The following is a 13,624-nucleotide window of genomic DNA, read 5'->3' as shown; positions in this document are numbered from 1 at the left end:
GCAGGGTGCCAACTCACCACCAGGGTGGGAAGGCTTCCAGGAGGGGGCAGTGGAGGGCCCAGGCCTGGAGGGCTGCTGGGAGTAGGCGTGTCTGCCTCAGAACCCATGAAGCGCTGGGGGTTCAACAAATACACCCCCATAGTTCTGACCGGGTTATGAATCTGGTGTCAACAGCAGGATTTCCCTGCCAGGGTCCTCTCCCTCGACTTCTAAATCACTTCCTCCACCTGCCATCCCCCAACAGCTCATGGGCACAGTGACAGTGACAGGAGGGTTCACGCCCCTCCACACATGGTACCCCTCCTCTGCTCTTGATCCCTCAGGAATCCCTCCTGGGCTCCACCCTCTGCTCCAGCTGCTGTCCCACCCTGTTTCCAGACCTTTCACTCAGAAAGCTCACCACTTACCTTAGCCGCAGTGGGCCAAAACCACACCTTAACCCCAGCCTTCCCTGCTTCTATCATCTATGAGCAACTCTGCGAAGCTGTGCCTGGTCAAGTTGTACTCTCTGAGCTTTCATCTCCTTCACAGTAAAGGGGGCCAAAAGCCCTGTGCCATGGGGGGTGCTCCGAGCCGCCTGTCAGAGGGCTTTGTGAGAAGGCCAAGTGCCACGGTAGTAAATAGAATTGTTACCTTGAGGTTGGAAGGGGCTAAAGCAAAACCAGATAAGTTTGAACCTCTGTGTGTGTGTGTGTGTGTGTGTGTGTGTGTGTGTGTGTGTGTGTGTGTGTGTGAGAGAGAGAGAGAGAGAGAGAGAGAGAGAGAGAGAGAGAAAGTGGAGAGATGTTTTGGCAAAGGGATGGATGGTGTCAAGTCATTACAGAACCCGTTGATATTTTAAACACATATGATCCTTTATAAACGCAGCCACACCCTCATGAAAAATGTGCTTTATTCCTGAAATCACAGAACTGTAAATTTTTCCCAGCAGCCTGAAGATTTTAACCAATGTCCTGTGTGGTGTGGGAAGGGGACCCTGACACTGCTGTGGAAGAGGCCAATCTCTAAACCGTTGAGACCACAAAGTCTGACAAATCCTCCTGTTAAATGGATGCATATGGGCCCAGCTGAGCCTGTCCACTCTTCTTTCACGTCCTTTCCAGCCCACAGTGCCCACCCCTCGAGCTCAGAAGGCCTGATCTCCGGGGTCCTTCCCTGGCCCACCTTCCTGAACACAGAGGCCCTTTCAGGGGACGCCAGACGTGCCACAACAGAGCAGGTGATTGTTAGCTGGTCATGGGGGCTGCGTGGGTTTGAACCCAGGCTCACCATCTATGGAGGTCTTGCCAAGTCACCTCTCTGTGCCCGTTTCCTCGTCTATAAAACGGGGATGTAATACCCACCTCACAGGGCTATTGCAAGATCAAATGAGTCCATTCACATATTATAGAGCATAAAGCGTGTAGAACGGGGTCTGGCAGACTGGCGACATGAGCTGCTAGCCACGGTCCCCCCACTCCTCTCCCCTGTTCTCATTCCAACCTGCTAACTGTCACCTCCTCCTAGAAGCCCGCCCTGACCACATCTTATGTAGCCGGCCCCTTCTCCACCTCCCCACCTCTTTCATTTTTTTTGTCCCTTCCAGACCACCCCAGTTCTCCCCTTGACTCTCAGGCTGTCCTCAGTCCTCCCAGACTGCCCCCCCATCTTGCCCCCAGCCCCTCTCCCCCCACCCCGCAATAGCACGCATCAGACTGGCTTGTCCATCTCATGTTTTATTGTAAAAATGTTAAAATAAATTACATTTGACATCATTGCCAGTATGTACATACAGTGTGTGTGATTCCAGGACAGTCAGCAACACCCCAGCCAAGTGGGGTCAGGAAAACTAAGACGAGCTCGTTAAAACATTTCACAGAAAAACAGAAGGCCGCTCCTTCCCACCCTGATGCTGGGCCATCACACCCCTGGGTTATAGGCTAAGTGGGGATGGGTGGGGTTCTGGCGTCTTTGGTCCTGCGTATTGGGGAGGGGGTTGAGAGGCAGAGGGCGTGTCTGGGTGGCACCTCCTGCCCAGCATCCAGTCGCCTGCGACCAATGCCCCTCCCCAACTCTGACACCATGACCTTGGCTGAAGTCACCGAGAAAGGCCCAACTGGATTGGGGGATAGGAGAGTGAACACTGGACATCCCGATCCTTGGGACCCCACTCTTGCACCTTTTCTCCCCTCTGGCTCTGAAGCCAATGAGATAAAAAAAAACAACAACAGCAATTCATTTAAAAAATAACAAAACAAAACATGCAGGGCAGAGTGGGCTGGCCCAAGGGTGCACCTGACGAAGCACCCAAGAACTCTGCCAGCCCCTCACCAGAAACAGTCCGTCTGCAGTTTCACATTATCTTTTGCTCCTCCCATTGCAAATCCTTTCTTTCTTACACAGACAGACAGACGGACATAGACACACACACACACCAAACAGCAGCTGGAGGGAGGAGGCTGATTCACATATTTGGACATTCCCCACTTGTGAGCCAAGAGTGATCTGGGGAGCGGTGAGGTCACGGGACGGAAGGGTGGAGGCAGGATGAGCCGGACCTGAGCCCACTCCTGCAGCTCCCCGGCTGCCAGCTCCAGGAGCCCCAGCCTCTCGTTCTGCCACCGCTTCCTGGGAGGCAGAAGCCCGCGCCTGCCATTGCTTGGCCAAAGGGTGTCTGGGACAGGGAACCGGACTCTGGGCTGGGCTCCATCCCAGTAAGTCCACAGAAGGGCTGGGATGCTGGGCCACACCTGAGACTTACTCTGGGTCCCCCGTAACGGGAGTGTTTCAGCACCTGCCCGTTAGCTCCCCTTCCCCAGATGGCCTCCACCCTACTGAGGTCTGCAGTACGGGCGACAGCCAGGCGGACGAGGTGGGACTGGGGGACGGTTAAACACGTGCCCCAGGTGGGGCCTCACTACTGCTGAGGTGCTGAAGTGCCCAGCCCCCAACCCCACCAGGGTCTTACACCACCCTCACCCTCTCTCTGAAATGCCTGGCTCAGTGCTGGGTGCACAGGAACCTGTTAATACTGGTGAACTCAAACAGCCGAGGCCCCCGACCTAAGAACCGTGAGACAGTCTTAACCGAATGACTGGGCAACGACCCACGCAGGTGCTGGCCTCCCCAGGATCAGTCCTGCCAGCCCACGTGTCCATGAACCGCCAGATCCCCCAACCATGCTCAGGACAGATGCCTCCCGCTGCCAGGGTGCCCATTCCGCTGATGAACAGAGGCCCTGTCCTGGGTGCACCATGTCTGACCGGTAGCATCTAGCTGCATGGGATGAAGGTGAGGAAGGCCCCTGGCCCCCTACTCCCAGTTCCAGGGCCACCACCCCCCCCCACCAGGGGCCAGGGTCCCAGCCACAGTAGGGCACCCCAGGTTGAGAAGAGAAGCCATGGAAGGTGGGGTGGGGAGCCGGCCCCACCTCACGTGCCTTTGGGGCAGTTTGCCTTGTTGTACTCGTTCATAAGCTGTTCGTAAGGCACAGAGAGTTCTGACTCAGTGCTGGTGAAGGTGGACTCATCCGACGAGGGGAACTCGCCCAGGTTCAGGGGCACCTCGGCCGTGGCCCCCTCCTGGGGCCTCTCCTCCCCAGCTAGGTTGTCCTCCAGTGAGGACTTGGAGGTGTCCTCGTCCGAGAGGCCGGCCTCCTCGTTCACAAAGGTGATGCTGACATTCTGGAAGATGAGCGGGTGGTAGTCCTGGGCGTCCCACGGCTCGCCCTCCTCGCTAATACGGTCCAGCTGGTTAATGAACACCTCAGAGGTCGGGGAGCCCTCCTCGGGGGGCCCTGCCCCGGCCTCCTCGCCAGGCGGCCGAGACACATGGCCTTTGCTCCTCAGCGTCTGGGACACCTCTTCCAAGCTGGGCACCCGGTTCTTGGAGTAGACCACCAAGGGGGTCAGGGAGGTGGGCAGGGCTGTCAGCCCACCCCCCTGGGGCCCCAGGGCCGGCCCTGGGACCCGCTCCCCACCCGCGCCCGTCTTCATTGCCTTCTTCCCGATCTGCTTGATGAGATCGTTGTAAGTCTCCTCCTTTTTCGACAGAAAACTGAAGATGTTGACGTCCTTGGATGCTGCACCCCCTGCCACCTGCAGGGCCTTCCTGGAGTGTGGGGAGCTCTCGAAGGACTCCTTCCGGCGCCGCCGCCGCTTCTTAATGGCCTTGTGCACCTCCACAAACATGCTCACCTTCCAGTTGACAAAGAGGGAGAGCCAGGCCAGCCCCAGGTAGATCCAGAGCTCCACGAAGTAGCGGTATAGGGCGTGGTAGTTGGCGCTGGGGTTCACACCTGAGGACGGGTCAGGAAGCCCAGAGGGTCAGGAAAGGGCCAGCGGGGACCCGGAAACACACAAAGGCCAAAAGCCGTGTCACCTGAAAGTGGACACAGCGCAAGAACACAGAACACCGATGCGGAAGCACCAAGAAAGAAAGGAGGCCTGTGCTAGAAGCCGGACACCCCATCGTCCTGAGAACCCTGGCCTGGTCACTCATGTGCCTGTCCCAGACCCCAGGCTGAGCTTCCTCAACTATCAAATGTCAGGAGAGTGGCTCCCTGGGGTGTGGGAGCTTCAACGGGGAGGGGCTCTGGGGAGGCTAGTGATGGAGCCAGGACTCAGGTCAGGAACTAAGCCATGAATGTTGGCCTTTCAATGATTCACGGACACTGACACTTGGCTGCTTTGTGTACTTTTTGGGTGTACGTGTTACAGTTCAGTTAAAACCTGGATAGAAATTAAGTGACAGGGCAGCTGGCACCCTCCTGCTGGGGATGGACTCACTAATTTAATATAAGTGAGGCTGATAGTTGGGCCTGGGATGTCCAAGAGCACTGGTCCTGGCAGGAAATATCCTGGACAGCCTTGATTCTCCTTCTGGTGACGTCTGGCCTGCCTCCTGACTTCCTGTATCTACCCTCCTCCTACTGGTTCCTCCTATGGCCTGGAGGGCTCTGCCCTCTCCACACCCCCACTTCCGTGGCCAGGCTCCAGACACCTGCTCCAGGGAGCCCTCCCAGGTCACCCTGCACAGCTCTGGTTCCTCCTATGGCCTGGAGGGCTCTGCCCTCTCCACACCCCCACTTCCGTGGCCAGGCTCCAGACACCTGCTCCAGGGAGCCCTCCCAGGTCACCCTACACAGCTCTGGTCACTCCCCTACCCTCCAGGATCACGGAGATTTCACTTTACACTTCCAGGCATGTTGATCCATATTATTACATATCCTGTGTCCCCCCTTCCTGCCCTGAGACTGGGAGAAACTTGGAAAAGGAACAGGAGGAAGGGGGCCACCTCCAGAGCAAGGACTATAACCCCCTCATCAGACTGGAGGGAGTCTGAAGGCAGGGGCTGTCTCCCTTGCAGCCAGGAGGTGCTGTCAATCTTGCTCAGGACTCCGGTCATAAGCAGGTTATGATGACAGCCAGAGCACACTGATATAGCCGGGCCCTACCCACTGCACTCATGAATAGCAACTCATTTGATTGTCCAAAACCCTGTGAGGTATGCACCGTTACTTTTTTTTTTTTAACCAATTTTACAGATGGGGAAACTGAGGCAGTGGTTTGGTGTCTTGCTGGAGCTGAGAAAGTATGATTAAACACCCTTCTGTGCTTCCATGATATGAAGGCTCCTCCTTAGCCTGCTCTGGGCCCCAACAGCTAGACAATGGCAGGGTTGTGCCTCCGTCTAAATTTATCTCCCAAGACAGCAGGCTCAGATCTGCCAGGGTCAGTGGAGTGTTCAGGCCTCTCTTTCCTGCTTCTCCCACCCACTCGGCCTCCCCCTCCCAGCATTCCGAGTCTCCCCTTACAATGGGGCAGGAGGGTAGTGACCTGGCCCTGGCCCTAGGAAGGGGGAGGGGAGAGATCGGAGGTCCTGGAGCAGAGGTGGAGGTCAGCTGGGCAGGGCAGCAGGCACTGAGGGAGCAGCCACTGGGCCAGTGCAGCCAAACGGGGTGTCAGGAAGATTAAGAACCAAGATGCTGTGCAGGCCACAGGCGTAAGGACATGAGTGGCTGGAGCCGACAGACAAAGGGGCCAAAGAATCTTATCGCCTGTCTGGATTAAGTAGGGGAGGAGTGGGAGGGAGGGAGGGTCCGGGGCCGAGGGAGCAGAACAGCTTGGGGGAAAGGCCTCTCTGGTCTTTAAGCTGCCAGTGGCAAGAGCAAAGTTTCTGGCCTCCGAGCCAAGCATCCAGCACAGCCCCCTCAGCGCCCGGGAGTGATGGGAGGAGGCAGCTGTGATGTGGACCCTGCAGGCAGAAGGCTCTACCCCCAGTGCACCTAAGCACCTAAGCTCAGGAGACAGCGGGAGAAGAGAAGAGGAGACCAGACGCCAAACACGAACAGAGAAGAAAGGGAAAAGCCACGTTCCAAGAAAGAGAAATAGAAAACGTCTGCAATTACTCTGTGCCTTGGTTTCCTCTTGCAACTGGCAGGATCCCACTGGGTGGAGGCCCAGGACACTGGACGCCTACCAGGGCCCCCAGTAAAGGTCAGCTGAATTGAACTTGGAGGAGAAGCAGAGAAAGACAGGGTGTGGAGGCAGAGGCAAGGGGCAGGACTCACCAGCCACGAAGTCGCCGAAACCGATGGTGGAGATGGTGATGAAGGAGTAGTAGAGGCCCTCGATGTAGTCCCACTCCTCTGTCACCATGAACACGAAGGGTGGGATCACCAGGTGGACCAGCACGCCCCACAGGATGAAGATGGCCGTGCATGTGATCTGCGCCTTGCGCTGAGGGCGAAGGGTAGGGAGACCAAGTCAGACGGCGGTGGAGACCGGGGGGAACCCAGCAGAGCACCCAGAGGGCCGAGGAGGCAGCCAGAGGTGAGGCCGGTTGGGCGCCAGGCCTGGGAAGCTCACTGCCCAGGGGAGGGGCGTGGTGATGATGCTCCCAGCCTCACCCGGGAGGGCAGCGGGCTCTGAAACTGCTCCCTTGCCATCTGTCCTGACACTTCTGTCCAATTCTTGGATCCTTCCCAACCCCCCCCCATCACCTGCCAGGGTCCCCCCATCTCTGCCCAGGACCTAGGGTTGGGGACATACCAGGCTCACGCCTCTCTTGGTGAGGAACTGGCCCAGCCTCTTGGCACGTCCCCCGAAGAACTTGCCCAGGGCACTGATCCATGTCAGACAGAGTGGCACCCCAAAGAGACCATAGAAGACACAGAAGAGGCGCCCGGCGGGGGTCTTGGGGGCCACGTTGCCGTAGCCTGAGGAAAAAGAAGAGAGTGAGGCCAACAGAGCCACAGCGGGGGTTATGGACCCAGACTCGGAGTGGCACCTGCCTCCACCGCCCCTGCCCCACACCCAGCCTGAGGAAAGCCCATTCCCTAAGATCACTTGACACTGATTAATATCAAGGCTTCAGAAATGAAATTTCCCTTGACCATGCTATGATCATGATCATTTATAGCAATTATGATGGTATGGGCTATGTCTCCTCCATCAGACTGGGAGCTCTCTGAAGGCGGACTAAGCCTTCACCATTAGCAAGCCCTCCACGAGTCCGTATGGCACCCTTGCGCAAGTTACAAGGCACAAGTTAGTAGTTTCTCTGGGTAGACTCCCCAGAAGCACTGTGGTAGATGGTCTCCAAAGACGGCGATTCGTAATTCCGTCTCTTCTTATGCTCACATCAAGCTGGCCTCTAATTCCCCTCCCTCTGAATCTGGCCTTTAGCGACCTGTTCGTGGAATGTGGCAGAAGGGACCCTGAGTCAGTTAAGTCCTTATCAGAAGCCTTGTTGCTTCTCCCCTTGATCTCCTGAAATGCTCACTTTGGGGAGTGTCCCTCTTGAAACCCAGCTGCCATACTGTGAGATGCCCAATCATCCCCAGCAACAGCCAGCATCAACTACCAAACATGTGACAGAAGAAGCCATCTTGGACTTCCAGCCAACTGGGCTTTTGGATGACCACAGCCCCAGCCACTCCAACTACCATGGCATCAGAGACCTCAAGCAAGAACCAATCAGCCAAACCCCGTCAACTCACAGAATGGCCGACAATAATAATAATTTGTCTTTTAAGCCACTAACTTCTGAGGTGGTTGGTGATGCAATCATAGATGACCAGAACAGACACCCAGACTGGTGAATAAGCACGGGGTGCATTTGTGCAGTGAGCAACGTGCTCAACCTCTGGCTGTCAAGCTGTGTCGTTTCTACTCCAAGAGCTCAGGTCAGGACTTCTAGAAAACAGTCTCCTAAGAATGGCCAGTCAACAGGGACTTAGTAAATCTCCAGGGACGTGTCAAAAGGACAGAGTGCAGCTGGCCTGATTTTACCCTTGACAAGGCCATGTGACCAGAGCTGGACTCTTACAAGATTCCGGGAAGCTTGGACGTGGAAGTAGGTATCCTGAAGGTCCCAGAAGACTTACCGATGGTGGTAATGACCGTGGCTGCAAAAATCATTGCGTTGGGCCAGTTCCAGTTGTTGAAGGTCTGGTTCCCTGTGATGGCCACGCCCTGTCCTGCAGCATCAGATACTATCTGAAAAGAGAGACACAATGAAGGTCAGAGAAGAGGTCGACACTTTATGAACCTCCTTATAAGCGTTCTTATTTAAGTATCACAATAACAAAGTGACAGTTACTGTCTCCAATTTATAGGTGGTGAAACATTTTATAGAGGATCAGAGAGGTTAAGTGATTTGCCCAAGGTCACACAGCTGGTAAGAATATGAACTCCGGCAATCCGGCTCCAAAGTGCCTTCTCTCACTGAGCCAGTGCTTCTCAAACTTACTAGAATCACCTGGAGGACTTCTTAAGTACAGCCTGCTGGGCCCCACCTCCAGAGGTTGATTCAGTAGGTCTGGGAGGTAGTCAGAGAATGTGCATTTCTAACAAGGTTCCAGGTGATGCTGATGTTGTGGTCCCGGGACCACAGTTTGAGAACCGCAGCAGACTCTTCTGCCTCTGAAAGAAGGCAGATGTGATGCAGACAAACGGGAGCACCTCTGGAAAAGCATTCTACTGCAGGGTTGGCCTGGGAGGGACCACCCCCCACACCCGACATGCCTTTCACCCCCACTGTCAGGACACCTGCTAAGGTCAGCCCGGTAAGCTCTTGGGTCTGTCCTCCGAGGGTGGACACAGCTGGCCTCCTTTCTCCCATGCCTGGGACTCTGTCCTCTTCCCCCTACAAGCTCCCCCTTCCCTCCCTTCTCTGGATCCCTTTCTCTCTGCCCTGGGCTGAGCAACTTCAAGGTTCGGGCCAGGACAGGTCATCAGAAGGTGGTGTGTACTTTTCAGGGTGACTCAAATTCATGCTATCAGTCCCCACGGAGCTCCCGGCAACTGTGGGGGGCAGCAGGTGAGAGGTCACCTGGGGAAGTGCACTGGGAGGCCCCCAGAGAGGCCTTCCTTATTTGTTCCAGGAACACAGACAGCGGCCAAACCTGCTCGCCGCCCAGGCCCTGCCTGTACCCCATCCTCCAGTGCGACCTCCCTTCACCCACACCCACCACGGGCAGGACCCGGACCTCAGAAGGTGGCTCCCGAGGAGGGGCCAGGATCCACTCTCCATTTGGGGTCCTGCCCCTGCCCCCTAGGAGAGCCCCAGGATGGACCAGCTCAGAAACCAGAAACTCAGCCAAATTCCCTCTAAAAATCAAGCCTAGGACCGAGAAAAGACAGAGGAGTGAAGGATGGAAGCAGGAGGGAGATGGAAAAAGCGGAATTCTCCCTGCGGCACGACTGAAGTTTGGTGAGAAAAGAGGGAAGGGTGGGTTGTCCTGAAGGAATGTGCAGTTTGCAGCGGCAGGCCTGTGTAAACGGATCTGCAGACTTGGTAAGGAATTTTCCATGATGACGTGCTCATCTGACAGGCCGTCAAACCACAGGGCTCACCGCCCTGCCTCCCCCTGCTATTTCCTGAGCATCTCTCTGCAAAGTGGGAAGTGCGGACGGCTGCCTTCACCTGCCCTCAGAGAGCGGCCGCCAAGCCGGCCGGGCCACTTCCACGCAAAAGCACCAGGACGTTCAGATACAAAGAGGCCAACAGGTCTATCCTGTTGGAGGTCCACCCAAAAGGTTTTCTAAACCATGAAATCCACGTTCGAAACAGGAGAATGAAAAGTCCCAGGGCCCTGTATGTTAATGTTAAACAGATGGCAGGGAAAGCAGAACTGCTCAGCTCCCTTTGGCCGCAGCCTTTGTTATCTCAGATATCCATCTTCGGGGGGGGGATGGGGGGGGGTTAGTGCAGCATTGTCAGGAAGCACAGCCCAAGACGGATGACAACTGACCAGGAAATCATGGGACTGGGGCACCACCCCTGGTCATCCCCATGGAATCCCGGAGGAACAGGAAAGATGTCAGAAGACAAGTTGCCCCCCGCCACCCTACCCCCGCCTTCTCATACGAACGAAAAGGGTGGATTCTAGAAACTCAAACCTGAACTCTTGCTGACTCTTCTTTGGAAACAGTAGAACATTTGGCATATTCAAAGAGGAAGTGGTGGGCACTGGAAGCTACTTAGCACAGGTTCACCAGAGCAAGTCATGCTCAGCTAAGTGCATCTCCCATTCCAAAGAGGCTGCAAAGCCTTGAAGTTCAGTGGAATGCAGTCAATCTGGATAGCAGCAAGGCAACTGAACAGATGGGCTTAAAGATATTTCACGTGGACAAGACAGAGAAATGTAGGGAGGAACCGGGGTTAATCCGGGTCCACGTAAAGGCAGATGAACAACCCCAAGAAGTACTGATCATTATCCACCTGGCCTGAGGTCTCCATTATCATGCCAAAGGCCAGGCCTCTTCAGTCTTTTAATCTACAACACAGTAAGGACAAAGATGGCTGACCAGTTTAATCTGCAAAGGATGCAAAACTGGGACAAGGCTGGGATGGGAAGATAGCTAACACACTGCCAACGGCAGTTTGGGACTCAAAATCATCTGGACTGGAAAAATGGGCCCAAACTAACAAGATAGGGCTGTCTTTTAAATTTTTCATGTCTTACACTTTGGGTGAGAAGGCACTGACCCATACAGGGTTGAAGGGGAAAGTCCTTGGGTTTCAGCTGACCACAAGCCAACAAACACTGGTATGGCTGCCAAAAGAAAAGTAAATACAATCTCAGGCAGTGTCGATACCTTATCTTTTCAGGGCTGGGAGGCAACGAGCCCATTGTCCTCTGCAGGTCAGGCCACATGGGGGGCACTCTGCTCCATTCTTGGGTGTCGGACTTCATGATATGTTAACCAGTGGGCCAAGGTGCCCAAGGGAACGGGGGTGGCTTTTTTGGATAACGAGCTACCTCAGAATGGACTGCCCTTGGCAGTCATCCATCTCCGATAATGGAAAGTGTTTAGACGCAGGGAGACCAGCACACATCAGCGATGGTGAAGGTGTGACTGGAACAGGGGTTCTCAACTGGGGTGGTAGCACCCTCTGGAAGTGTTTGGAAATGCTGCCTGAGTATGTGCCTTGTATGTGCCAGGCACTGTTCCGGGCACCAGAGAGAGAGCAGTGAAGGGACGAAATCCCTGTCCTCCCACACATCTACTCTAGTGGATGCTGGGGGTGCTCCTGACATGAGGGGAGCAGGGACCAGAGAGGTGAGATGCCCTGCCACCCACAGGACAGCCCCACACGCCACGTCCACGCTGCCCCCACTGAGATAACACTGGATGGATTGCCAAAGGTGATCTGCGACTTGGGAATCACTTAGTAAGGGCTAAGGAGACAACAAACGTTAAGAACTGGCAAAACAGGGTAACCTTAGAGGGCATTATGGTTGGGAGCTTTGCAGTAGAAAAGCTGGCTTCCTGCTCTTCACCCCACCAATGGTGTGTCCTTTGGGGCACAGCCCTCAGACCCAGCCTCTGCCCTGGATTATCAGGGAGCCACAGCTCCATGAGCTGTCCCCCTGACCTCCGTTATCTCTCCATGGTCACCCGGGGGGGGCAGGCAAAGGGGACATTCTGAAGGGCCCTAAGCCCTCCAGGGCCAGAAGCACCACTCACCCTTACAACAGGCCAGTGGCGGTAGTTATATCCACTGGTCAGGTCAGGAGACTGTGGCTGAGAGGTTAACTGGCAGAACTGGGCCAGGTTCTAGACTGTCTCTTGCAAGTCAGCCCGGCTCCCCACCTCTCTCCCTTCGCTGCTCTCCCCGTCCGTGGACGGCCCCAGCACCCCTGTTGTTGCCTTCTCTCTGCCCACGGGTCCCAAGCAGCTGGCCTGGGAATCAACTTGGCTCCATCCCAATGCTGGGGAGACAGGCAGGATTTTAGGGCTGCTGTGCGTCAGACGCCTCTTGTTGGGGCTTTTCTATATATTCCCTAACGGGCTCTTCCTGCGATTCTGCCAGGCATCACTTGACAAAGGAGGAAAGCTAGGCTCGGGGAGCAGAGGTCCGTCCGCATGTGGACTTGGGCTGCCTGCTCCCTGCTCCCACCCCGGGTTGCTGTGGCTTCAGTCGGAACACCTCACTGGTTACGGTCAGGGTCAGGGTCCCACTGGCCGGTAGAGAGGTCCCCCAGAACACAGGGGCTTGACTCAGGACTGAGGCCATCCCTGGGTGAGGGGGAGCCATTGGACACAGCATCCCGTCCCCCGAGGTTAGGGAAACAGCTTTCTCAGGAGGAGACAGCCCCTGTTCACTCACAGGATTCTTTAACTTGGCTTCCAAATTCACACAAGACAATATCTTCATTTTCCACACATCCCTGGAGAGTGATGGGAGAGGGGGGATGCCGCACACAGCCCAGGCCCGGCTCTGGTTTGAGGATGGAATAGAGCTCTCCTCCCCGCCTGTCACCCTCATAATAAAGTGGCTGTGATTTACTGAGAGGTTACTATGCACCAAACGCGCTGAGCACTTTATGTGCCTTCAGCTCATCTTTAAGGAGGAAAGAATCCTGCTAGGAAGACACCATAGTCTTTTCCCTTTTGCAAACGAGGATTTAAGGCTGAGAAGTTAAGAAAGTAGCCTAAGGTCGGGATGCTAAAAGCAAGGAAGCCAGGAGTAGAGGCTGCCCCACCTGGGCCCTGGCTGCTGGTGCCCCACCCCTGTCCCACACAGGCCACAGGAAGGAGGCCAGTGCATACCTCCACCCCTTCGCACCACCTGGAAAAACAGTGCCCTAAAACCAGCCCAATCCACTCGGACCTGAGCCCTCCGGGAGGAGACATTCCCGCCCCTGCCTGTGGCTTCAGGCAACATGCTGCCCCAGACACCACCCTCCCAGAATCTCGTTGTCCATGCAATCGGGGTTCCCCACGGTGCCTCATCCCCCAGGGGTCCGGGGTTTCCTGTGCAGAGGCAGTGCCAGGCCTCCCCATCCTGGAGATTCATTCTGCAGTGTTGCAGGGAGGGTACATCCCGTAGCTGGTGCCCACCTGCAGACACGGGCAGCGGGGCTGAGGTCGGGCCTTTGCCTTCATCAGGCCAGTGGGGAAAACAAGTCCAGGTGGCAGCCTGCCTGTGGAGAGCAGCTAGGGGCACCCACAGGGCCACCGCCCTGCCTGCCTCCAGCTCTCGCGGCAGACCTCACGCTCAGGTCACAAGGGCCCCTTCATGTAGGATCGGCCTCAAGGATGCCCTGGATGCCAGCCTCCACTGGATCCGCGCTGCGTCAAGGTACACAAGCGGACGTCCCTCACCATCCTTGGCTACATCCATCCCTAAT

General features: G+C 55.9%; 1 protein-coding gene across 3 annotated transcripts in view; it reads right to left on the bottom strand.

Moving 5' to 3' along the window:
• Positions 1–1,739: 1,739 nt before the first annotated feature.
• Positions 1,740–13,624, bottom strand: part of KCNK5 (potassium two pore domain channel subfamily K member 5) — a 37,052-nt gene continuing 25,167 nt past the window's right edge. For 2 of the 3 annotated variants that reach the window (XM_060109965.1, XM_060109967.1), the window contains exons 2-5: positions 8,369–8,480; positions 7,032–7,198; positions 6,551–6,719; positions 1,740–4,276 (exon numbers count right to left, since the gene is read on the bottom strand). In XM_060109965.1, coding sequence (XP_059965948.1) covers positions 3,411–4,276; positions 6,551–6,719; positions 7,032–7,198; positions 8,369–8,480 — 1,314 coding nt within the window. In that variant the 3' untranslated portion in view covers positions 1,740–3,410. Of the gene's footprint in view, positions 4,277–6,550; positions 6,720–7,031; positions 7,199–8,368; positions 8,481–8,733; positions 8,803–13,624 lie in introns of those variants that run through there. The other variant, XM_060109966.1, reaches the window with a different exon arrangement.

Source organism: Mesoplodon densirostris, chromosome 10 (assembly GCF_025265405.1).
Source record: "Mesoplodon densirostris isolate mMesDen1 chromosome 10, mMesDen1 primary haplotype, whole genome shotgun sequence".
NCBI classification, from domain to species: domain Eukaryota; kingdom Metazoa; phylum Chordata; class Mammalia; order Artiodactyla; family Ziphiidae; genus Mesoplodon; species Mesoplodon densirostris.
The sequence above is the reverse complement of the archived record's forward strand: the minus strand, read 5'-3'. Positions and strand labels throughout refer to the sequence as shown.